Source organism: Lolium rigidum, chromosome 3 (assembly GCF_022539505.1).
Source record: "Lolium rigidum isolate FL_2022 chromosome 3, APGP_CSIRO_Lrig_0.1, whole genome shotgun sequence".
In the NCBI taxonomy this organism is placed as follows: domain Eukaryota; kingdom Viridiplantae; phylum Streptophyta; class Magnoliopsida; order Poales; family Poaceae; genus Lolium; species Lolium rigidum.
The window spans coordinates 270,707,043-270,734,527 of NC_061510.1; the positions used below are offsets into that span (position 1 = coordinate 270,707,043).

At 43.0% G+C, this 27,485-nt stretch overlaps 1 protein-coding gene across 1 annotated transcript; it reads right to left on the minus strand.

Moving 5' to 3' along the window:
• Positions 1–20,933: 20,933 nt before the first annotated feature.
• Positions 20,934–27,018, minus strand: LOC124696515 (putative disease resistance protein RGA1). Its single transcript, XM_047229232.1, has 5 exons — positions 26,743–27,018; positions 25,421–26,533; positions 21,788–23,579; positions 21,525–21,715; positions 20,934–20,975 (listed from the first exon to the last, which is right to left on the minus strand). The coding sequence occupies exons 1-5, from the start codon at positions 27,016–27,018 to the stop codon at positions 20,934–20,936; spliced, it is 3,414 nt and encodes a 1,137-aa protein (XP_047085188.1).
• Between the last annotated feature and the right edge of the window lie 467 nt (positions 27,019–27,485).

Below are 27,485 nucleotides of genomic sequence, written 5' to 3' on the forward strand. Positions count from 1 at the left end.
GTCGCCACCGGAGTGGCGGGGAGACGGGGGAGGACCTTTCCGAAACGGTGGAGGGGCCACATGGGTGGGGAAAATTGGTTATTTACCCAAATGTTCACCAACCTTAGATCATCTAACCAAAGTTGGTTGTATATTTCTGAAATACCCATTGGAAGGATTAAACCGTATTTTGATTCACCTGAAAAGGGTTTTCTGTAAACTAGACAAATTCAACCCAATAATTTTTCGGAGAGAATAGCCAAAATACCACTAGTAAAAAACAAAGTGGCCACAAAATACGACTCAATTTCAGTTTTTCATTCCAAAATACTACTAGTGACAACATTGCCAAAGACACAAATATCCTTACGTGTCCACATGTCAATACTCTCCATTCAACAGCATTCGAGGATCATTTCAGCGGCCAAACTAAGCTAGGAAATAACTGAACTCATCTAAACGAAGGAAACAACTGAATTTATTCAATCGTGGGTACCTGAGATTGTGATTGGCGGCTAGTTAATCTTTAGGTGAAATTGGACTATTATCCGTGGGTACTGGAGATGATAAACCAACAATAATTTTTCAAGTAACGAAAATTAAGATTAAGATGAACTCGAAATAAATAACTCGCTATCGAAAGGTCAGAAATACGTACATGTACTTAATCAGGAGTTTAGGGATGCTAATTAATTTATATAATCTGCTAAGTATGAAACTGCACCTCAATTCATGTAGTCGGAAGTATTCCTTACTGGAGCGCGACGACTGCGCGAGAATATGGATCATGTCATCAGAGATAGCTGCAAACTCAGCGGAGGCGCCGGCCGGGTCGGGGTGTGGCCGTGTGGGGCCGCGCGACCAGAGGAGGGATTCTCCGCGGGGAGAGCAGCGCGAGGTGGCGGCGGTAGTGGGAGTGAGCGGCGGCGGGGCAACGGCACGCCGCCATGGCTGGGAGAAGAGAAGATGCGGGAAGGAGGGCATTTTCGGTATGACATAAAAATCAGACAGTGTGGACTGCCGTCTGGTCTCGAAAACAAGGATCTTGCCTCCCAGCACTCCGATCAAGCATCCTGCTCCTGCCCTTCCTGGATCCACTCCCCTCTGGGGTTGTTCGCTGCTTGATGATTTGCTGCTGCCACGAAGAAGGAACTGCTGATTGCTCATGTCCACGAAGCAGGGACTGGTGCTCCGTCTGGCTAAACACTTTTGAAAACATGGTCACAGTTTTTTTTTTTTTTTTGCGAATAACATGGCCACAGTTCAACAAATGAAATGCAAAACAACTGCAGTACTCCATACTCTCTCTTTTTTTGACAGACAGCCGTCGGCTGCCACCATGGCCTGTGCTGCACCTGATGCTGCCGGAGGCAATGTGGTGGTGTTGGCCTCGCCGATGCTCTTGGCTGCCCCCAATGGCCTTGTTTCCAGTGGGTTTTCCGGGGCCTCCGATGCAGTCGATGCCGTGTATGTCGAGGATGAGCTTGCTCTCGAGGCGACGCGGTCTGCTGCTCTCGGCGGTTTTGAGGGTGTTGGTCCCCCAGACGAAGCCGGCCACCAAGACCTTCATCGATGCTGCTCCTGTTGTTGAGGAGCGTGATGGCTGGAAGGAGGTGATGCCGCGGCGTGGCCCGCGCCGCTTGACTCGGCCTGTCCAGCCTGCTGCTCGTCGTCCTGTTCCTGCTTGGTTCAAAGGAAGATGTTGCAGATGCCTGGTTCCGGGTCACCGTGCTGCTGTTTGCTGTGATCCCTTCAAATGCTCTAGATGCCTTGAGAACGGTCATCGGGCATGTGACTGCCGTAACGCTTGGCGTCCTCTCAGCTCGTTGGCAGGCTCTACCGTGTCGTCGCCCCGCCAGGATCATGCCCCTCGCCGTGCCCAGGTCGAGGTCCCGCTCCCGTCCAATGTGCCTCCTTTTTAGCGGTCTTGGGCGTCAGTTGTTTCTACTCCGGTTGGCTCTTTGACCTCAGTGGATATGCAATCCGCTTTGGAGAAGCAAGCTGCGTTGATGCAGGAGGCCGTCCGTCCTCTTCTCGAGGTGGTTGACTCCTTGCACGGCTGGGTGCTTGCGCTTGGAGGCTTTCTGGAGCGGGCAGAAGTTGCGTTGGGTAGGCTCTCCCGGACGCCTGACGATCCTTTGGTTTTGCCTGATGTTGGTAAGGTGGGCGCTAGCGGAGCGGGCTTCTATGGTTGTTTCTCTCCTCGTGTTGGGGCGTGCTCGGCAGTGACGGCCCCGGTCATGCAGGTCTTGCCTGAGCTCCAAAAGTTGTGTGATGTTGTGGTTATGCCTCCTTGTACCAAGGAAGCGAAGAATGATTTGCACGAGATCTTAGTTGTGGCCTCTCCCTGAGTCAGGCTCTTGGTTCTGAGAAGAGTGATGTTGTTGAGGCTGCAGTCGACAGGCTTGCAGCCCCTTTTGGTGATGGGGTTGCTATGCCAGGGTTGCTGCCTACGGCGCCCGGTGCCATCGTTGCCAGAGAGGTGTGTGACTTTCTTGCCACATTGGCTACTGCATACCCTGGATCCACAGTTGTTTGATGGGCCTCCCAATGTCACGACCAGTCTTTGTGCGGTGCTGAAGTGTTGGGTAGTGAGTGTTTGTCGGGTCACATTGTGGTCTCTTGTGTTCGCTTGAGTGGGTGGGATTTTGTTGTTCGGGTCTCTTGTTAGACTTGGTTGAGGGTGTGTGTAAGTGTTGCTCGTGTGGATTTGGCCGTGTGGTTGTAGGTTTTTGCCCAGTTTTCTCCTAAAAACTGGGCACCTTCTTCTTAATTAATAAACGAGGCAAAGCTTTTGCCTCGATTTCAAAAAAAAAAAAAAAATAGGCAAGATAGTCCCAGGTATGGGTTGTTGCTGCACTGCTGATGGTAATGCACATAACCACTGCTAGTTATGTTGGATTTACTAGAACTTGAAGCGCGTGTAAGCAGCACACTAGCTTTCTGTAGAAACCTGTGGCAATTCTTTTGCATGTAGAAACCTGTGGCAATTTATTCTCAAGATAAATCCAGACACATTTCTTGCAAAACATATGCAAATAGAGCCGTTACAGTTACTACACATTCCCCACTGCTAATACTATGTCCAATCGAGTTTCAAGTTATGGTAACTGAAAATAAATCTAAAATTTTAGCACACAACAAGGAGAACAAAATCGCACTAATTGGTTTGGGAAGAGGTGCTTTCATATTGCTCAGATAACGTTAATGAAAGCAATAATTTCAGGAAAACATATGTAAACAGAAAATGGAAATAGCAAACCCGAGATAGACCGGTTACTGGGCACCTTGATCCGGTAAATATTTAATCCGTTTTAACTATTTAATCCTTGCACACAATAAATGTGGATGTTTTTCTTACGTCTGAAAATCCAACTATTGATCGCACATGAACACGTTCCATGTACCCTTGATGCTGAGCGTGATGCGCGGCAGCACGCGTCGAGGGAGGCTCGCCGAAAGCGATACGCAAGACAGGTCGACACTTTTGAAGACCCGAAATCCCGCTCGCCCGGGAAGAACCCCGTCAGCGTGCTGGGCGGCTATGGGCTGCCCTAGGTCGGCCTGACCACCCCTAATACCTCATGGAATCGCATCCTCCAATCTTGAAGAACAACAAAGAACGAGAAGAAAGATAGAAGGGAGAGGGATAAAAAAGTAGATGAACACAGGAAAATAGTGGATTGTTTTGTTCGATTATGTGTTGTTGTTCAATCGACCGTCACCCTTCACGTATATAAAGGACGGTTGAATTTTTCGTGCAAGAGAAAGGATTGGATTCACATTCAAAACCCTAAATGGAGTCCAACTCGGATAGACGAACCTAAAATTTCCATAACTGTTCGGTCAAAAAATTTCCTGCACCTTCTAGACCATTTTCGAGGCACTAAATGATCTCGGATCAAAATTTTGTAAACAACAAAGTTGTTCGGCTCGAAGAAACGAAGAACATTCATGTTAATTAACCACTTTTCCATACGAGCTGATCTTGTAGGACTTCTGCCTCTGTTTCTAACTTCGATTCAGATTCAGCATGAGCTGATTCCAAGGAGGAAGCATTTTTCGTGCGTACCCTCGGTCATGTTTCTTATTTTGGCTCTGGAGATCACATACAATCTCGGATTGAGATGATAAAAAAAAAAGTAGCTTGTTTTGACGAGACGCACAACTTTTGTTTCTATTATTTTTACTTTTAAGCCAAAAAGGGTTGTCAACAACTATCACTGAAATGGTTCAATATGACCAAAATGCTAACCATTATGTATTAATCCAATAACCCTACCGTTATTATTTGTTTTATCTTAAGTGTGCATCAGTTTGTACTTGTTCCTAAATCGTGCACACTGGGCTCCTATTATTTTAGACTTTGTAAAATGTGCAAGCAACCCCCTTTCTTATTAATTCTCCACATACACTAGTATAGCTTATAACAGTTGATTATGAAAGTTTTGGGTGATGTGAGGATTTCTGTTGTTGGGATCTGTTAGGAAACAGAGATGGTGAATGACACTTGGACAACCAGTTTAAAGGGAGTGAAGTGTTGGCGTTCAAGCAATGTAGTGTTACTTGCCAAACTTACTTCAGTAAAAAAGTATAAATAGAAATTGAATTATCTGCGATAAAATAAATACTCAGATAATTAGACGTGATACTGAAAATGATAGCTTTTAGATGTATGTACCTTCTCTATTGTATTACTTAAAACAATGATTTCTGTTCTGAAGTTTATGTCATGCTTCTGTGTGCAATGATTTCTGTCCTTAACATGGTTCGAAACTGTTGGAATAAAATCATTCTGACTTGCGTAATATTTACCTTTTTGTTCTTGTACCGCTCTTTTCCTGCATGATTCTCATGTCAAACCTACCTCGTATGTATTGTAGGTAACTGAAGCGGGAGTGGTGGTCCTTCGCGGCAGGGATACAGCTCTTCTGAACCTATTCGAAGATCTTCTGGCTTAAAGTTTCCTTTTCAGCATTTTATCAAGTTATAAGAAACTCCCCACTCCTTGTGCTAGTTTTTGTGTATTCTACTTGATTGCTATATAAACAGTGGGGGGTGCCATGGCACTCCCTCCAAAAACACAAATGATGTTCTAGCTACTACTTTTTACTAATCATGGTTAAATGCAAAGTTTAATAGTTAAGTGTTTAAGCTTGGCACCCCCACCAATTTTGTCCTGTAAATCAGCACATGCCATTTTAGTCTGATATAAAAACAGTGTGCTGAAACACTGACCAGTTTCAATGGATGGTTTTCGTGCATCGAAGCGTTTACTTTGTTTATATCATCGGATTCTACTATTTTTCGCAGATGAGGTGCACATTATGAGTGAATTTGTTACCGAGAATGCAGTTGAATTGGCAAATCTTAGTTGTGATATGTTAGCATTGTTGTAAATGATCTGCAAAAAAGGGTGTAATAATATTGTAGATGATAAAGTTGGATCTGTGCCATGGGTTCCTTTTTAATTCACACACCGTCAGATCATGCGTCGACTATTATTTTCGCTTCTTCTGCAGCTTTCTCCCTTGTGATAGTAAACTGTACAAACAAGTCCAACGGATTCAACATAACCGTCACCATGTGGTGCTGGATCGCAGTAAGATAAATAAAGAGAATTTAGCATGCAGTATGCATAAGGTAATATTGTATAATAGTTCTGTTTTTTGCGATTTTTTCCATTTATTTGTGTAAATAGTCTAATATGACTTCACAATCAATAACATCTTCACCATCGAGAGTAACGATGAGTTGAAGAACACCATGCATTGATGAGTGTTGAAGACCCATATTAACTATCATGATATTTTTTCTTGTAAGCGGTAGACTCATATCCTTAATTCATTAGTAGTCCAGTAGAGGTGTAGGGCTAGCAAGCATAATTCTCAAATGGTTACTATAAGTAATAACAGGGCACATCTCCTACAATGTTTGTAGTCTATTTGCACGGAGATCACACAGATTCGGTCCAGGGCACCATGTACTGCTGGTGCTGGACGAAGCATGTTGCTCAGAGCATCTCCACCGGCGCGTCTCATAGCGGCTCCGATAGCGATTTAGGGGCTGAAAGCAAAAAATAGGCTCATACCAGCGCGCCCCAAATAGCGCCAACGCTTTTTGAGCCCAATAGAAGCGCTGGTAACCCCGTGCCGGCCCCTTAGCGAAGGGCACGAATTGGGCGCGCCGACGCCTCGCGAGGCGGAAAACTTTGAGCGTGGGAAGTGGCGGGGCCAACACGTCAGCGAAACATTTAATTTTAACGTCTAGCTCGCGACGGAAGTTATTAGCGCGCATCGGCGGTGCAATTTCCGCAGACGCGCAGTGAACCGTCTCGTCGCCCCTAGCTTTCTGTGCCGGCGTTAATGAGCGCCACCACTCCCCCGCCTCCCACACAAACCCTAGCGCCTCTCTCCTCAATCCTAGCTGCCACCTTCTGAAGAGACGACGCCATGTCTGGTAGAGGCCGAGGCCGAGGTCGCGGCCGTGGTCGTGGCCGCGGCAGAGCTGCACACTCGCCGTCGCTTGCGACGTTGTCATCCTCATCGTCGGATCTGCAGGAGAAAGAGTGGGAAGTGATGTTCGAGTTCGTCGTCGTCCTCAACGGCGACCCACGTGGCATCTAGAGGCTGCCGGAAAAGTTCACCGACTTTCTCGCCGGCAACAAGTCGGCCTCGCTACATCTGCGGGAGGCTGCCTGCGGCTTCTGCCGGTGGATTGTGAACGTGATCTTCGACGCGCCCGGCAAGATGCACCTCCACACCGGCTGGGAGAAGTTCGCGCGCTACCACCACCTCGAAGCCGGCTTCGTGCTCATGTTCTCCTACCTTGGCGAGGGGGATATGAGCGTCAATGTGTTCGACGAGACGCGCTGCCGCCGTCACTACCACGACGACAGCACCGAGGAGGAGGACGACTGAGTGTTGTTTCTTCGCAGCGAAAATAGGCACGCATGTTTTTGGATGTTCTTTCTCGAAAGAACCAACAGGGGTACCGTCACCAGCTGGATTTTCCAGTTTGGGTGACTATGAGTACGTGCCTGCGAGTGTTCTTTCTTGGCAGCGAACACACGAAATCTGCGATGCCAACACAAGTTAGGTTTCATCATTTTGCAATGTTTTAAATTTGTGTCAACCATGGTTCAAACTATGTATTAGTTGTGTAAATTCCAAACTGTGTATTAGTTTGTGTAAAACCATATGCCTAAATATGTGTTAGTTTGTGTAAACCATGTGCCAAACTATTTGTGGAAAGTTTCTCATCTTTATTCGAATTTCTATGCTTTTATTTGAGATTTAATTCAAATCATCTATCGGTGTTGCCGTTTTGGAGGCGCCGGTGTGGGAACAGCACCCTCAAATAGATGATGCAGTCACTAGTGGAAAACGGGGCTACAGGCCCGGTTCGTTTGGGCCTTTAGTCCCGGTTTGCAAACTAGGACCAACAAGGCGGGACCAACCCGGTTTAAAGTTGCACCGGACCCAAAGGCCCCGCCACGTGGTGCGGCGAGAACGCTCGAGGTGGAGGACCTTTGGTACGAACCGGGACTGGAGGTTATTTGTTAATTTTTTTAATCCATTTTGTTATGCCCAATTATTTTTCGCTCATTTTTTTCTATTTTTTCAGAATTTCTAGTATTTCAATTATTTAACTAGTTTAGTCTCTAACTACACTTAATCTCTAACTACGCTTATAATCTCTAATCAAATTACTTACCCGTGGTCCAACTTCCCGCTCGGTCACCCATCCTCCCACTACTCCAGCACTAGCACGCTTAACTTCCAAGTTCCTTTCCCATCCCGCTTCCAAGTGCTTCGCGCACATGTTGTGATAATAGTATCATGTCAATCCTATTAACATGTTGGTCGATGTCACACTTATTTATTGTTCGAATTACAAATAATTATTTTAATAAACAAAATTAATGACGTAATAACATGTTGTGATAATTATATTATAATTTATTTTTTATAAATATTAATTTTTTAATTTGTATTATAATTGTTCTTTAATATTAAATTTTTTAATAATTTTTTTGCCAAACTTTGAAAATTTAAAAAATGGCTAACTTTATGTTTAAGTAATAGTAATCTTTATGCATGATGAAATTATTAATTTAAAAAATAAAAAAATATAAAATCCTGAATTTCTGACAAAAACTAAAATCTTCCTGCTTTCATATTTTCATTTGGAATTTTGAGAATCTAAAAATTGGCTAACCGGGTCCCCGGTGAAATCGGATGTAACTTTTTCCCACGATGATTTTGATATATTATATGTTTTTTTTCGATGTCGTATGCAAAAGTTAATGCGGTTTTACCATTTTCGGACCTTTTTTTTGCAAAAAAGGTGAAAATTCAAATTTGTTAATTTTTCCTAATAGTAGGTTGCATAATATACAAGAATATGAAAACATTTTATTTTTTTGAATTTTTTATCATTTTATTTTCTATTTTACAGTGTTAAAAAAGGCGATCCACCGGGGGGGGGTGTGGAGGTGCGTGGGGAGCCAAAAAAACCCAAAATCCCTTTAGTCCCGGTTGGTAATTCAAACCGAGACTAAAGGGTAGACCTTTAGTCCCGGTTGGTAATACGAACCGGGACTAAAGGCTTTTGCCCCAGAGGCCCCCCTTTAGTCCCGGTTGGTAGTACGAACCGGGACTAAAGATCCCAAACGGACCGAGACCAAAGGGTTTCCACGATGAACCGGGACCAGTACCCCGCATTGGACCCGGTTTGGTTCAAAACCGGGACTGTTGCTCCCAGGGGCTTGGGACGAAAGGTCTGTTCTCCACTAGTGAGTGCATGCGTCCCCCATACGCTAGTGCCGGCGTCTCTATCGACGACTATTTGGGGCTGTCGGTGGAGATGCTCTCACGACAAGGACGAAGCAGCTGTCCAGTAATAGCGCCCTGTCTACGTCCTCTCCGCATCATCGTCAGCGAGCTTGACGCCGGCCGCGCTCCGGCGACAGCTCCGCGAATGTAGTTGTCCACGTCGAGCCGCATTGGTCTCGCAGGTACGTGAACGGGAACTTTTGCATCGTTGAGAAAATGGGGAGGCCATGGTAGCCGTGGAACATGTCCTGCTGTTGAAACTTTTAGCCGGTGCGAAACCACTAACACCATATAAGAGCATCTCTAGCAGAGCCCGTAAAAGGACCACAACCGAAAAATAACCGCCAGTTTACGGGTTCGTGCTAAAAAATACCGTTGACCCGTAAACGATGCGAAACCGATTTTTTTTCGGGCCGAGACCGAAAACCCAAATCGGCCTGTATTTGTAGGGGTCGCTCGAGCGAACCGAACGGTGGATCCATATCTAGGGCGCGCTGAAATTTTAGCTGACGCAACTGCTCGCTCTCTCCCTCCCCGCGCCGCCACCACACTCCGCCGCCGCCGCACCGCTCGATTCGCCCGAGCCCGGCATCCCGGAGCTGCCGCAGGTCGCCCCGCACGCCGTCCACGGTTCCTCGCCCAACTCCGGGTGCTGCCACCGCGCCGTCCGAATCGAGGATGAGCTCGGCGACGAGTTTGTCGATGTCGATATGTAGGATTCGTCGAGCTTGGATGATTCCGGCCTCGTCGAGCTGCTCCAGGACGACGAGATGGAGGCCACCATGCTCCGTCTCTCCGTCAAGGAGCTGGAAGTGATGGGATTCGTAGCATAGAAAACAAAAAAATCCTACTGCAAGAACGAAAACCAAGTCAAGATCCAATCTAGAAGATGGTAGCAACGAGAAGATCATGAGACTAACCCTCGAAGATTTCCAAAGCCTACGAGATTAGATCTCGTTGTTGCTGTAGTCGATCACTTGCCACTTTCGAAAGCGCGTAGAAGATCTTGACGGTGCCACAGTCGGGCAGCACCTCCGTACTCGATCACACGTTCGGTGTTGATGACGACGTCCTTCTCCCCGTTCCAGCGGGCAGCGGAAGTAGTAGATCCTCCTCGGAATCCCGGCAGCACAACGGCGTGGTGGCGGTGGCGGTGGAGAACTCCGGCAGGGCTTCGCCAAAGCGCTACTAAAGTTGTATGTGGAGGTGGGGCGGCTAGGGTTTGGGAGAGAGAGGGGGGTTAGGGCGTCGGCCATGGGAGCCCTAGGTGGTGTGGCCAAGTCTTGGGATGCCCCCTCCCTCTCCTCCTCATTATATAGGTGGAACCCCAAGGGTTTGCCCAAAGTCATCGAATAAGACCCCAATTCAAAAACTGCCTTTTGGACGAAACCTAGAGGAACATGAACTCTCCCCTTCCCCCTTTCTTTGGCCGGCCAAGGAGGTGGAGTCCTCCATGGACTCCACCCTCCCACTTGGTTGGCTGGTTGGGTTTGGTGGAGTCCAACCGGGACTCCACCTTCCATGGTGATTTCATCCGGAAGGTTCTAGAACATTCTAGCGCCTTCCATAAATGCACCGGATCATTTCCAAACTTGGAGAGTGACTTGCTATATATGAATCTTATTCTCCGGACCATTCCGGACCTCCTCGTGATGTCCTGGATCCCATCCGAGACTCCGAACAAAACTTCGAACTCCATTCCATATTCCATATCTACTTAAACGACATCAAACCTTAAGTGTGTCACCCTACGGTTCGTGAACTATGCCGACATGGTTGAGACTTCTCTCCGACCAATAACCAATAGCGGGATCTGGAGATCCATAATGGCTCTCACATATTCAACGATAACTTAGTGATCGATCGAACCATTTACATACGGTACAGATTCCTTTTGTCACGCGATATTTTACTTGTCCAAGGTTCGATCATCGGTATCACGATACCTTGTTCAACCTCGTCTCCGACAAGTACTCTTTACTCGTACCGTGGCATATCATCTCTTGTGAACCATTCACATGCTTGCAAGCTAATCAGACGACATTCCACCGAGAGGGCCCAGAGTATATCTATCCGTCATCGGCATGGACAAATCCCACTCTTGATCCATATGCCTCAACTCATACTTTCCGAATACTTAATCCCACCTTTATAACCACCCATTTACGCAATGGCGTTTGATGTAATCAAAGTAACCTTCCGGTATAAGTGATTTACATGATCTCATGGTCGAAGGACAAGGTAACTATGTATCTTAAGCTTATAGCAAACTGAACTTAATGACGTGATCTTATGCTACGCTTATTTGGGTGTGTGTCCATTATATCATTCACTAAATGACATAACCTTGTTATTAATAACATCCAATGTTCATGATCACGAAAGCATGATCATCTATTAATCAACAAGCTAGTTATACAAGAGGCTTACTAGGGACTCCTTGTTGTTTACATAACACACATGTATCAATGTTTTGGTTAATAAAATTATACCATGGTATGCAAACATTATCATAAACACAAAGATATATTATAATAACCATTTTATTATTGCATCTTGGGCATATCTCCAACAGTCTCCCACTTGCACTAGAGTCAATAATCTAGTTTACATTTGTAAAGATATAACACCTTGGCCTTCTCGTGCTTTATCATGTTTTGCTCACGGGAGAGGTTTAGTCAACGGATCTGACATGCTCAGAAACGTATGTATTCTGCAATTCATTTGCGTCTCAACGCATCACTCATTTTCCAAATGAGTCGGCATTTATCGTGTATGTTCGGTCTTCTGGTGGAACCTTAATTCCGCGGTCTGAAATATGTCACTAATATTTTCACACACAATATAGCTTCAAAATTCTGACACTATCGGAACTACACCAAGTTCTTAAAGAACTCCTCGACTTAAACATCCTTAGTCATTGTCAAAACAATGACATACTCTGCCTTCGTTTGTAGAATCCTTCACAATATTTAGAACTCTTCTAAATCTAGCATTGTGCTACCTTTTAAACAACACTTAGCCTAATTGAGATTTGAAATTCATTTTTTATATGTGACCAAACCAATATCGGTGCAACACTTTACAGCGATTTTGTTTGTCATTACTCCATCGAAAACTATATATATATCCTTGGTTCTTCTAAAGTACTCAAGGATATTCTTACTGTCGTCCAATGATCATCACATGAATCATTCTGGTACATGCTCATAACACTTTAGAGCACATGTCATCTGATTGTGTACATATTATTCGTGATCTAAAATCACTCATGTGGTTTTACTCATCGAGTGTTAAATACACTCAAGTCTTGTTAAACCTTCACATGAAAAGAACACCTTCTTAATATTTCTATATTGAACTACTTCAATATCCATTCTATGTACTTTGACTTAAACTTATTCTGTGTTTCAATCAATCTTCATAGATCTTTGACACTAAATATGTTTCAGTCCATATCCTTTCATTGAAGTTAATTCTCAATGAAACCTTTTTAATCAAATATATAATTACATCATTTATAACCAACTATATGTCATCTACATAAAGTATTATAAATATGTCTCAGCGCTCCCACTTAATTTCTTGCTAATGCAAGCATCTTCATTGTTTCTGATGAAATCAAAAACTCTTTGACTATTTCATCCGGTGAAGATTCCAACTTCGCGATACTCACTTCAACCAATTGAAGTTCGTATACCTATCTAGTATTTCATCGACAAGCAAAACTTTTGGTTTGTATCTAGTATACATCCTTCATACATACTTCTGGTAAGGAATATATTTCTGCCATCCTACTATCATATCTCATAAAAAAATGTAGCGATTACTAGAATAATCCACATAGACTATAAGCATCGCTACGGAAGATCTAATCTTATCGTAGTCAACTCTTTGAACTTTGTCGTAAACAATTTTTCGACAAGTCGAGCTTCTTCAAGGATATTCCATCCAAGTCCATCAATTTTATAGATCCATTTACTTTCAAAAAGTATTCATCTATCTTGGATGTCATGGCGCATAGCCACTTTAACGGAGTCAGGGCCCATCATAACTTCTTTGTATGTTGTTGGTTTATCATTGTTCAAAATCAATCATTTGTCCACAAATCATTTATTTGATCACAAAGTAAACCATATCTACAAGGTTCAATAGGTACTTTGATCTCCATGACTATAACATTTTGTAGACATGGGAGCCATGATCGTCGTGGCCGCTTCCGGAACCAATTCCGATGCTGCGCTACTCTGATCATTATGCTCAGGTTCATAAACCTTATCAAGTTCTATTGTCCTCCCACTCAAATACTTCGCTAGAAAACAATTTCTTGGAAATAAGCAAGTAACATTAACAAACACTTTTGTCTTTTACTTCATAGTGGAAAGAATTCCCAATTCTCTGGGATAACCAACAAAGACATTCATCCGATTTTGGTTGTAAACTTATTTACTTATGCTATGCATACCAAAATTTAAGAAAGGACTATTAGGGTTTATACCCATGCCATAACTCGTATGGTGTCATTTCAACGGATCATGATGATGCTCTATTTAGTGTAAAAGCGGTAGTCACTAAAGCATAATCCACAAAAATATAATGGCATCAATATTTTATCTCATCATTGACCCAACAAGGTTTGGATACATCTCTCGGATACTCCATCATCACTATGATACTCCAAGAAACGTGAGTTGTACAACAATTTCATAACTCTCTTAGATGTTCGCTAAAACTCGTAATTTAAATATTTCCACAATGATCCAATCATAGATATTTGACTTTTCTATTACGATGATTTCCACTTCATGCTGAAATTTATTTGAATCCATTCAAATGTTTCAAACTTCTTCCTTACCGAATATATCCACATATATATACTCAATTCATTGTTGGAAGTTTTCATGAAGTAGAAGAATATCCCGCACACAACTATGCCCAGTGAACCACATACATCATCATGTATGTTTCCACTAAGTTAGTTTCCCGTTCAACTCTTGGCCTATGAACGGTATTTTAGTCATTCTCTTTAGAAAAGATTTGCAAGCGCCAAACGATTCAAAAATCAAATGACTCCAGAAATCCATTTGCATGGAGTTCCTTCATGCGTTCCTTTCTAACATGACCTAAATTGCGGTTCCACAGATAAGTGGAATTCAAATCATTTGTCTTATGGCATTTAGCGTCAGTGTTATGTGTGTGTGTTTCACCATTAATATTTATAATAACTTATCCATCGTACATGGAGTAATGTCATAATTTGAACAACTCGTTGTTTTCATTTGACCAGAGCCAAATAACAATTATTAGGTTCTTTATTATAAATTCTAAGGGCTAGGTAGAATGCCAACGACAAACATAATAACACTTTATTATATTCCAGATGTGCATTATTACCATATTCCTTATTAGTCACTTAGGCCATCGTATTCTTGTATTGCGTTGTACTGTATGACATCTCATACCAACCAATCTGGTACAAATACCCAAGAATTTCATTATGTGACCAATGAAGGAATACATCCATAATATGTATATCATTTATATACACCTGAGCTAGACTTTCTAGTCTTTTCTTTCTTTCTGCCAAAATATCTTTTGTAGTTTCTCTTTTAGCTTTCCTCATTCTCAGAAAACACTTCACCTTCAATAACTTCTAGGTCCATTGGTCAAATACCAATAACCTTGAGGTTCTTACTTTGAAGTTGATCATCATATGACAAGTGTTCCGGATTTCACTATTAGTAACTTTGTAATATGATGAACAATTTCACTCATAATTTTATCCATCATATCATGACGATTTTCCGAGACCATGTCCGTACATGCTAGGCTCGTAAAGGTTAACCTCGGTATTCGCATGTGCAAATCTGACTTGCACCCGTTGTATGCACACGTAGAATCTATAACACCCGATCATCACGTGATGCTTCGAAGCGACGAGTCTTAGCAACGGTGCATACTAAGGACGATCATTTTATGGATATGCGAATATCGTTAGTGCCCCAATAGTTGGAGGATTGGGACGCCGGGCGTCTTCAACCTTCGTACATTCCCATAAAACTTATGATTTTATGTAGTCTCACTAGATTATATTTTATCATCTTGCAATAAGGTCTTAGATATCACATATATCTTATACCTTGCTTATTTCTGAAAACAAAATTTCCAGCTCCTAACTTTTCAAACGGATTTGAACTTTACGGAGACAAGATAATTCTAGGTACTAATTGAAACCATTGTTCTTTGAATCAACAATGTGAGGTTTACTAAAAGTTTGCAATAGGACTTAATCATTTCTTGATTCTTTAACAATACGGTACCAGTCCGTAAAGTTACTTGTCAGACTTAACAGTATTTCCATCTCAATTACAAGACTAGCGCATGGTAGAAAACGGATGCCAATTCTACAAAATTAATTCAAAATACTACTCAGACTATGTTCATGATAATTAGTTCATGTTTTAATCTAATTACTAATGAACTCCCACTTAATACAACATCCCTCATAGTTGTTTAGTGGTACACGATCCAAATCCACTACACCAAAACCGATCATCACGTGAGATGATGTAGCTTCAATGGTGAACATCAACATGTTGATCATATCATCCATATGACTCGTGTTCAACCTTTCGGTTTCCTGTGTTCCGAGGCCATGTCTGTACATGCTAGGCTCGCCAAGCAAACCCAAGTATTCCGCGTGTGCAACATGGCTTACACCCGTTGTATGTGAACATAGAATCTATCACATCCGATCATCACGAGATGCTTCAAAACGACGAACTATAGCAACGGTGCATACGAGGGGAGAACACTTTATTATCTTGATATTAATGCGAGGGATCATCTTATAATGCTACCGTCGCGATCTAAGCAAGATAAGATGCATAAAGGATTAACATCACATGCAATTCATATCTGATATGATATGGCCCTTTAGACTTTGCGCCTTTGATCTTCATCTCCAAAGCACGGACATGATCTCCATCATCAACGGGCATGATCTCCATCATCGTCGGCGTAGCGTCAAGGTCCATGGCGCCGTCTTCATGGTTGTTCACCGTGTGTAGCAACTATTACAACTACTTTGAAAAAATACTACAACATGAAATATAAAGACAACCATAAGGCTCCTGCCGGTTGCCACAATACAATAATGATCATCTCATACATATTCATCATCACATCATGGTCATATCACATCACCAAACCCTGCAAAAACAAGTTAGACACCTCTAATTTGGTTTGCATATTTTACGTGGTTTAGGGTTTTCGAGTAAGATCCAATCTACCTACGAACATGAACCACAACGGTGATACTAGTTTTGTCAATAGAAAGAGTAAATTGAATCTTCACTATGGTGGGAGAGACAGACACCCGCAAAGCCACTTATGCAATACAAGTTGCATGTCGAGCTGCTCCAGGACGACGAGATGGAGGCCACCATGCTCCATCTCTCCGTCAAGGAGCTGGAAGTGATGGGATTCGTAGCATAGAAAACAAAAAAATTCCTACCGCAAGAACGAAAAACAAGTCAAGATCCAATCTAGAAGATGGTAGCAACGAGAAGATCATGAGACTAACCCTCGAAGATTTCCAAAGCCTACGATATTAGATCTCGTTGTTGCTGTAGTCAATCACTTGCCGCTTTCGAAAGCGCGTAGAAGATCTTGACGGTGCCACATGCCGGCAGCACCTCCGTACTCGATCACACGTTCGGTGTTGATGACGACGTCCTTCTCCCCGTTCCAGCGGGCAGCGGAAGTAGTAGATCCTCCTCGGAATCCCGGCAGCACGACGGCGTGGTGGCGGTGACGGTGGAGAACTCCGGCAGGGCTTCGCCAAAGCGCTACTAAAGTTGTATGTGGAGGAGGGGCGGCTAGGGTTTGGGAGAGAGAGGGGGGTTAGGGCGCCGGCCATGGGAGCCCTAGGTGGTGCGGCCAAGTCTTGGGCTGCCCCCTCCCTCTCCTCCTCATTATATAGGTGGAACCCCAAGGGTTTGCCCAAAGTCTTCGAATAAGACCCCAATTTAAAAACCGCCTTTGGACGAAACCTAGAGGACAGTGGACTCTCCCCTTCCCCTTTCTTTGGCCGGCCAAGGAGGTGGAGTCCTCCATGGACTCCACCCTCCCACTTGGTTGGCTGGTTGGGTTTGGTGGAGTCCAACCGGACTCCACCTTCCATGGTGATTTCATCCGGAAGGTTCTAGAACATTCTAGCGCCTTTCATAAATGCACCAGATCATTTCCAAACTTGGAAAGTGACTTCCTATATATGAATCTTATTCTCCGGACCATTCCGGACCTCCTCGTGATGTCCTGGATCCCATCCGAGACTCCGAACAAAACTTCGAACTTCATTCCATATTCCATATCTACTTAAACGACATCAAATCTTAAGTGTGTCATCCTACGGTTCGTGAACTATGCAGACATGGTTGAGACTTCTCTCCGACCAATAACCAATAGCGGGATCTGGAGATCCATAATGGCTCCCACATATTCAACGATAACTTAGTGATCGATTGAACCATTTACATACGATACCGATTCCTTTTGTCACGCGATATTTTACTTGTCCGAGGTTCGATCGTCGGTATCACGATACCTTGTTCAACCTCGTCTCCGACAAGTACTCTTTACTCGTACCGTGAAATATCATCTCTTGTGAACCATTCACATGCTTGCAAGCTAATCAGATGACATTCCACCGAGAGGGCCCAGAGTATATCTATCCGTCATCGGGATGGACAAATCCCACTCTTGATCCATATGCCTCAACTCATACTTTCCGAATACTTAATCCCACCTTTATAACCACCCATTTACGCAGTGGCGTTTGATGTAATCAAAGTACCATTCCGGTATAAGTGATTTACATCATCTCATGGTCGAAGGACTAGGTAACATGTATCAAAAGCTTATAGCAAACTGAACTTAATGACGTGATCTTATGCTACTCTTATTTGGGTGTGTGTCCATTATATCATTCACTCAATGACATAACCTTGTTATTAATAACATCCAATGTTCATGATCACGAAACCATGATCATCTATTAATCAACAAGCTAGTTATACAAGAGGCTTACTAGGGACTCCTTGTTGTTTATATAACACACATGTATCAATGTTTCGGTTAATACAATTATAGCATGGTATTCAAACATTGTTATAAACACAAAGATATATTATAATAACCATTTTATTATTGCCTCTTGGGCATATCTCCGACAGGAAGACCGCGCGAAGCTGCTGAATCGGAGGCGCGGGTCGGTGATGGGCCGGAACCACATCCAACAGAATCGCCTCCTCATCCACGAGCAGCTGATGGATGAATACTTTGCCGAGGTACCTACCTATCCGCCTCATCTATTCCGAAGAAGGTATCGCATGCGCCGTAGTTTGTTTGCCAAAATCGTCAAGGCCTGCGAAGCCAATTCGAATTACTTCAAGGAACGTAGAAATGCCACCTGCGTGATGGGTTTCAGCCCGTTTCAAAAAATCTCGGCTGCCATGAGGGTGATTGCGTATGGCATCCCTGCGGACTACACCGACGAGTATCTTCGAATTGGCGAAGATACTACCACGGACTCGGTTCGTAGGTTTGCTCCCATGATTATCAAGTTGTTTGCGCCAACCTATCTCCAAGCTCCCAATGAGGATGACACAAAAAGATTGATGGAGATAAATGAGAAAAGGGGTTGGCCTGGCATGCTTGGTAGTCTTGATTTTATGCATTAGACATGAAAGAATTGTCCCAAGGCATGACATGGAATGTACTGTGGAAAGATTAAAGATACTACTATTGTACTTGAGGCCGTCGCGTCACAAGATTTGTGGATTTGACATTGGTTTTTTGGTTGCCGGGAACACTCAATGACATCAACGTGCTTCAAAGATCCCCTTTGTTTGCCAAACTAGCAAATGGGGAAGCACCCACTTAAAATTACATGGTCATGAACAATGAATACACAATGGGATATTACCTGAACGAGATCGCATCTATCTGGATTGGGCAACTTTTGTGAAGTCTGTGGATCCCCAAGATAGAATAGAAGCTGAATTTGCCAAAGCTCAAGAAGCAGCTCGCAAGGACATTGAGAGAGCTTTCTGAGTTTTGCAAGCAAGGTTTGCCATTGTTCGTGGTTCAGCCCAGTTTTGGGACAAAAAAACTCTTGTGAACATCATGACATGTTGTGTGATTCTTCACAACATGATCATCGAGGATGAAAGAGAGTTAAGTTTGCCCTGCTTCTATGACAATGTTGGCACCCGAGTGGAACCCCTAAGCAATCCGGATCGCATTGAAGCTGTCGGGGGGATGGCCCCCGGTAGGCCAAGACTATGGCAAATAAGCCATAATATGGTAGTGGTAAACCGGGTCACAGAGTGATTCGGATTCTAAATGTAAGTTCAGTTAAGCTAAGTTGGTACAAACCGGTATCCCAGGAGGGGTATGCCGGAATACGGAAAACCTAAAAGATGCCGGAGCTCCAAGGTAAGGATACCGGAGAACCGACATAGGCTCAACTGTAGCATGTCGGCATTCTGGTCAAAGATTCCACTAAGAAAAAAAGGACAAGGAGGAGCAAAGCACTTCAGCTTTAATCGAAGCCCTGACGCCAAAGGAGAAACTGACGTAAAAGATACCGGAGGAGGTCATTCGTCCCTGATTAAAGACAGAACCGGTGTCAGCTGGGCCAAAGTAGCTTTATAAAGTAGCTTAGCTTATCCAAGATTCTATTAGGGTTTATTCCCTTGTAAGTTACCCTCTCCCCTATATAAGGAGAGGGGGCACACCCCTACGCGGGAGAGACGACGATAGAGGGAGAACAAGAGAGAAGTAGGCGGTTTTAGCAGCTAGAAGCTGGTCTTCTACCGTACTGTCTTCAACCTCTGGCCGTTGGCTAAGTTCATCAATACATACCGGTTTCTTTTCCACTTTCCCTGTATACAAAACCCTCCCTCGAATCTTCTAGCGCACATTCGGCTCCAACTTAAGCCATCCTATAGCATCTACCGTTCCACCACGACGACAGAAGCTTTCCTTGAAACGCATCGGCAGATTGAGAATACCAGTACCCATGCACAGCTTGTTTATGATCTGAAAATGCACCACTGGCAGCGGCATGGCCATCGCCTTTGATCCGACCATTCCATTCATTTATGTGTGACATGTATCATTGTTGAAATATTTGTTCATCTGTTCAATTTTCCGAGAATTGTTGTAATTTGGTTGAGACATTTTTATTTGTTCAATTTTCTCAAAATTGTTGTAATAATTTGGTTCAGACATTTGTTTATGTGTTGTAATAATTTGGATGATTATTTGATTAATTATGATCGATTGTTTGTGTATGTCTTGCATATGAAATCTATGAAAAACCCTGCCTTTACGGGATCGGAAGCCGCTGGCGCAGAACAAAACCCGTAAATTAAAACTGCCATTTTTCGATGCGTAAACACGAGTTCGGTAAATTAAACTTCGGGTTTTCAGTTCGCATGTTTATAGGCTCTGCTAGAGAGATGCTCTAACCACCCCGTCAGACCACGTTGTGTAGTCCTCGCTGTGTACGCCAGACTACGATTTAAACCTGTATCAACCGGCTGGTTTGAGGAAACCAGCAGAAACCGGTCTTGTCTCCGTAGAACCATCTCCTTGCCATTGCTCCCAAGTTCCCTGTAGATTCCGAAGACACGCCCTCCATCCCAAAAATTAAGAGTGCCGATTTTGACCAAGCTTTAGCATTCCACACACTGCCAGTTCACACAGTTCCAGCGTTGATACGAAAGAGAGCACAACATTACATGTACTAGCTGCTGATGTTTCGTTGCAGTTGCACCAAGCCATGATATTTGACACAGGGTCTCCGCCATGCAAAAGCAAAACCATATTACACGTATCGGCAAATAATGCCGAACCCGTCAGCAATTGCATGCTTTTCACCAGGAACCGTAGACACAGTCCTCCTACCACAACACCGTATACTACAGTAGTACTTGTGTAAACCGGACACTGCATTCTGTAGCCACACCGCCAATCGTCCGTCGTCGTCTTGGCTGGCCCTCTTCTTCAGAGTTTCAGACTTGGACAGTGGCCAAACAGAGGAGACACTCAAACACTGAATCCACGCCATTCAAATGCCACCCTAGATGCCTGCACAGGAAATGCCATGTGGGTTTCATTTCAGTTCTGAAGGGCGTGGTGGCGAAACAGAGGATACACAACGGAAACACAGTGGTGAAACAGAGTTAAGGACGCCACACAGCTACAACTCTGACTCAAACAAGAAGCGCTGTTCTTCTTCACGAGAGACAACAAGTACGTGTTCATAGAGTCGGGAACTACCTGCGCCATTGGAGCTTTCTACGTGGTATTTATTCATCTCAACGTTCGGTTTTCGCTTCTCGTCCGCATGGCCACTTTCGCAGCAATATTATGGCCGAATATTCTACAAAATTAAATATAAAACGAATGAAGTCAGTGTAATCATTAGCTAGAATTCGAGATCATAATTTCACGTTGGGCAATGAAGGGGAATTAGGATGTGATGTACATGTAAAATATAACGTTTCTTGACGAAAAAAACCTTCAACAAACAAAGTAAAAAAACAAGAAGATGTGGTGCTAGAGCATGGAAAACATTATCCGTGCAAAAATAGGAGCAAATATATGATAAAGAGTACATGGCAGACCATGTAGTACCTTATGTTTTATGTGAGCAAGCTTTCTCCGGTTCTCCTCTGCATAACACCACGTCATTAACCCAGGGCTGCATCCCCGTATTTCCAATTCATGGAGGTTTGCGAGCTCTTGTATGCTCTCTGGCAGAGTCATGATGGCACGGCAGGATTCGATTTTGAGTTTCTTGAGCAATGCAAGTTCTCCTAACCATTGTGGTAGGTGTCTCAAGCTAGGAAAGAAGCTCAGTGTTAATGATTGTAGCTCTGTAAGTTGCCTCATGTTATTGGGCAATTCCTCTAGCTTCTTGTAGTCCCATATTGATAGTTCCTGAAGAGATATGAGCTCGCCGAACAATCCCTCTAGTTTTGCATGGCTGCACTCATGTATTACAAGTGATTTGAGGGAGTGGAGGGCCCCGGATATCTCTGGTGAGATCGTCAAATCACTGCAACCCTCAATTCTTAAATACCGGAGTGAGAGTAGGTGGTGAAGAAAACCCCACTTATGCAGAGGCATGTTGCTGTCTCCAGCTGTCACTGTCAGGCAATCAATATGTGGCATGCTCTCCCGCTGAGGTAGGAGCACAATATCGCTATTCCTTATAAACCAGGATGTTGCTCTTGGAAGGTGTGGTCTTATCCTCAACTTGGGGCAATCATATATGCACAATTCTTTAAGCTCATTCACACTCTTCTCATCACTCAAGTATGATGTGTCCCATTCTTCCAGGCTTTTCATACCGTTGAGACTAATCTCTCGGAGGTTGGGTAGTTGGCCAAAGGGCGGTAGGCTCTTGCAGTTTGGCAAATCCTGCATCGTCAGCTTGACAAGATTAGGGAGATGGTTGCTAATATTCATTAGCCAGCCTGGAAAGCCAACACTGCAGTAACCCCCTATTTTAAATGTCTTCAAAGTGGTTGGTGGCACTAGCTCCGTCAGCAACTTCATGTCATCCACAGATCTATTTGCACCGTTGGTCCACAACAACGTTAAATCTCGGATGGTGTGTTTCTCACTCAGATTTACACTGTGTGCCTCTTCTGGGGACTTTACATTTTCAAGCCGTGAGATGCTTAGCTCAGCAACACTTGCATGCTCAAGTATATGGATATTACTGCTAATGTCACCTGCGTACACAGAGAAGTTCCTCCCGGAGACACCAAAATGAATGTTCTCTACACACTCTGGAAGCCTAAGAATTTGGTAGCACTCATCGAGCACCAGCTTGGTCAGGTGGCTTGCACTATCTGGTATCATAAGAGGATACTGATTACAAGACAAATCCAGCTGCTTCATATTGGGAAGGGTGCATATACGGTCAATGAAACTCTCAGCTTGATTCCCTGATTTGTCAAACATAAAAAACAAGCACCTTGATAGATTCAAATATCGGAGTTCAGTGAGATTGGGGATGGCATCTGGCAGCCCTCTGAGATTTTTACATGCTAATAAACTCAAATGTTGGAGTTTGGTTAGGCCACCCAAAGCTTTGGGTATTCCTGAAACACCAACACAACCTGATAAATCTAGATACAACAACTCCCTGATCTTCACAAGTGACAATGGGAGTTCTTTTAAGTTGCTACAACCTGATAAGTCAAGATGCATCAGACCTTTTATTTCACCAATCGACTCTGGCAATATTCTGAGACCCCTGGAATAGATTCTAAGATAATTCAACTTCGACAGCATACCGATAACTTTGGGATTAATTGGAACCTCACCACATGAAAAGCTAAGATACCTCAACTGCTTCAGTTGACCAATAGAATCTGTCATTTCATGCATCTCGCCTGCACATAAATCTAAGACACGGACGTGCTTAGCTGGTGAAAATGCATCACTATTCAAAACTCTGACCCAAAGATTGTCTGCAAAATGCAGTGCCCTTATCTTTGTAGGTGAATTTGTTGATGACTTCAATGGCTCCCTACAATCTGCCAGCCATGCATAGCGGCAGTTGGAGCCCTCCAAGTTATATTCATCAGCCATAACCGATCTTGCGAGGTCATGCACCAAGTCATGCATGATGACCAGCGTACCATCTGTTCCTCGTTTCAAATATCCAGTGTCAATCTGCAGGAGTAACATACAATAGTGTAAGATTGGTTTCCCCTATTAGCTAACTTTATGCTATTCTTCATCCACAATTCAAACACTATAACTCTGCTGAGTTTTTCGTCTGATTTATTGCATTTTTTTCTTTTTTCCTATGTCTACAGTTTCTTCTGCAATCTTCATGTAATCATTGTCAATTTCATCTAATGACTTTCCATCGTACAAAAAAGGGTCCATAGAAAGTGAAATGATAGGCAGGAACACTAAATTTTAACATGTATTTTGCACAAACTCGACTATTGCAGTATAATATTGACTTAAGAGTCCATTCTTAAATTGTTGATATTCTTAATGACATAGACAATTAAATAAGGAAAAAGTCTACATAGGGTAACATTTGGTCTCTATACTACTAACATATCGCTATAAAAATATGGAACACAATGAGGAACAATAGTATATGGTTAGTTGGATCTATCAACAATTGATAATGAGGTGGGGAAAATTAATGAGACCGAGTAATACTCTCCGTACTAAGATATTTAAAAATTAAAAAGTGGCTCAACATAGTAGCTTGAAGGAATTCACAGTTAAGAACATATTTCAGATGTGAAAACCATTAACCACATACACTCAATGTAAGGATTCGAGATAACAGATTCAACTACATCAATTATACAAATCTCGAAAACACCAACCGTTCCTCAAGCAAATAAATAGAAAAATAATAAACAAAACTCTGCATGAGGAAGATGAATTGGAATCCCAGAGCAAGAGTAAAATCAACAGGGCACTACAAGATGTACTGCTACAGTAGGATGGCCAATTGGCTTTGCATGCGTCATGCAATATTTATCAGAGTAAAAATAATGTTGTACAAAGTCAAGACCTAAAACCCTTAAGTACACTATTTCACATCTAAAAACCTCAAGTGTAAGATTTACGGGGTTCCCCTTATCAGCAGTTGGGAGGGAATAAAATAAGTGAATTGTTAGCTGGATGCTATTCTTTGTCTGCAATTCAAAGGCTATAACTCTGCTGAGTTTTTTTTAAATCTGATTTATTACATTTTTTAGTTTTTCCCTACATCTACAATTTATTTTGTAATCCTTAACTATTATTTCGTCTAATCATTGTCATTTTCATATAAAAACAAAGTAAAATCAAAGATATGAACACTATATATTTACGTGTATCGGTCATCACAGTAAAATATTGACTCACAAATTCATTCTTAAATTGTTGATATTCTTACTAACATACAAAAATTAAAATAAGAAAAAAATTCTTCATGGACCTGTAACATCTGGTCTCTATACTAAAATATTGCAATTAAGATATGGAAAAAAGTGAGGAACAGTAGTATATAGGTAGGAGGGTCCATCGACAGTCGATGATGAGTTGTGGAGAATTAATTAGACCAAATAAACAAATTTTGTCTCCATAAGATATTTAAAACTTCAAAAGTGGCTTAACACAATAGCTTGGAGAGATTACACATAAGAACACATTTAAGTTGTCAAAAACCATTAAAACATATGCTTAATGAAAGTATTCGAGATTAGCAAAATAACTATGATGAAACAGATTTGACTACATTCTTTGATCATGTTTCTTTTAAATATGTGTACTCTTTCCACAGAAACATGATCAAAGAATGTAATAAGCTACATACATTTTTAAATATCAGTCATTTGAAAACAGAAGCAGTAAAGAGGTTAATCCAACATAATGCATGGAAAGGTTTCGCAGAAAAACACTCTCAACATCTCTATACAAAAAATCACTTTTGACCAGAGTTGTCGTTACTATAAATAAAATAAGACAATTATTAGTTTTGTCGGTATTTTGTAACTCACCTTTGAATGTTGAAGAAATGACATCTCTAGAAGCTTCATAATATAACTCTCACCGAGCTGCCAGGTAGAGAATGTACTAGATGGCTCCACGAATCCAAGAGCAATCCATTGATGGATTAGATCATAAGTATTCATGTTGTGGCCTTTTGGATAGATTGCACAATAAGCAAAGCATAACTTCAAGTGTGGATGCATGAAGTTGTAGCTTAACAACAAGGATGCAAGCACTTCATGTGTAGACGACGTTTCTTTGGACGTAGCTAGATTCCAGATATGGTTGGATCTGATGGAATCCCATACATCATATGTCTTGGATTTTAACATGTGTCCAAGTGATTGAGCAGCTAAAGCCACTCCTCCACACTTTCTCGCAATTTCCTCCCCAATAGGCTTCAAGCGCTCTTTGTCTTGCCTTGCTTCAAACATACTTTTCACTTTTAGTATATCCCAACACATTTGATCTGACAAGGGAGGTAATTCGAATAGATCAACAGTACCAATTTCTTGTGCAATGCTTTTTTCACGTGTGGTAACCACAACCAGCACCTTGCTCCCATCACCTTGCTTCAGCATAGCCTTCAATTCGTGTAGGTGAGAAGTCTTGTTCTCCCACAGGTCATCCAAAATGACCAGGATCCTCGTACCAGCAAACAGCTCTCGGAGACGAGTATGAATACTATGCAAATCATCAGATATCGGGCTCCCCGGTGATAGTTGTGATATTATGGTGTTGCCAATCTTTTTCAGTTCAAATTTCTGGGATACGTAGACCCACACCCGAGAGTATTCTTTGAACTCAGGATCACTGAAAACTAATCTCGCTAAGGTGGTTTTTCCAATGCCTCCAATGCCACATATGGGAAGGATGGTGGTCTCTTGAGTGGTGCTCCCACATATACGATCCAAGATTTCCAGCTTTTCATTGGTCCTTCCGATGATTTCTACTTCCTCCACATTCCCGGCTGTCTCCCGGGTATCAGGAACTTGCTTCTCCTCGGTGCAATTTTCTGGTAGAACACGGTAATTGCTACGATCATCTGCTATCTTATCTAGGCGCTTTTGCATCTTCTTCATCTTACGTGGCATCTTAATCTTATTCATTGTAGCTGACCACTGCAACCAGTACAATTTAATTTGTCAGCACCATGGAATTGCCACTATAAAAAAAGTTTCAGATCTAGTCCATTATGTAAATCAATTTAGTTCCCTCGGTTCATATCTTAGAGAAGAGCAACCCAGTTCATATCATAGAAAAAAATCTTAGGCAACAGCAGCATTCAGATCCAGTTTGATGGCAACGAAGTGGTTAGAATCTTTCATACCAGGTTGGTGTCAGCTTCAAAGTCATCAAGCATGTCGGAGATGTCGTACATGGCGTCCTTGAGACGCTTCAACCACAAAAGCGCCGAGTTATCGGTGACAGACTGCCTCTCGGCGTCGCTGAGCACAGCCTCCACCGCCTCTAGCGTCTTCTTCATATTCTCGAGATCCTTCTTCATGTTCCAGTGCAGCTTGATCTCGCCTCCGATGGTGGAACCGATCTGTCCAATCACCACCTTGATGATGGAAGAGGCGAGCATACCCCCGACCGTCGCCATGGCTCGTGTCCGTCAACTTGGGACTTGTTATACTATATTGATTGAAGCTCCCGTACCATTAATCTACCATGATTACGCAGCAAAGCATCAGAATCATTGTTGCAAATAGTCGTGTCAATTAATCATCCTTGCAAATTTGCAGGAACTGCAAAGCAACCAAAGTTGCGCGCTTCATGGCTTGCAAGGAAGAAGGTAGATAGTAAGCGGTGTACCTGTAGCCGGGTACTCCACAGACCCGGCGCCGAGGCGAGATTCAGATGGCAAGCGCGTGGGGAGAGTTCATAAGCGTCTGCTTAGCTGAGGGCAGATGCGAAGGGAAGACATTCTTCTACTCGATCCTCTAATCCTGACTTAACTTAGCTGAGGGGGTTAGCTCAGCTGGTTGTTTAGTTCGGGTGGTTTCCCTTTCGTTTCCTGACTTAACTTAGCTGAGGGGGTTACCTGCCGTGCGCCTTTGACGCTACCTC

Bases quoted from the DNA above. Each gene is read 5' to 3' on its own strand.
- LOC124696515 (XM_047229232.1), bottom strand. From the start codon at position 27,018: ATGGCGACGGTCGGGGGTATGCTCGCCTCTTCCATCATCAAGGTGGTG. The intron at 21,716-21,787 runs ATAACATGAGGC...GACACCTACCAC, and splicing joins GAAGCTAGAGGAATTGCCCA to AATGGTTAGGAGAACTTGCA. The intron at 20,976-21,524 runs GTACTACATGGT...TTTCCTGTGCAG, and splicing joins TTGCTCACATAAAACATAAG to GCATCTAGGGTGGCATTTGA.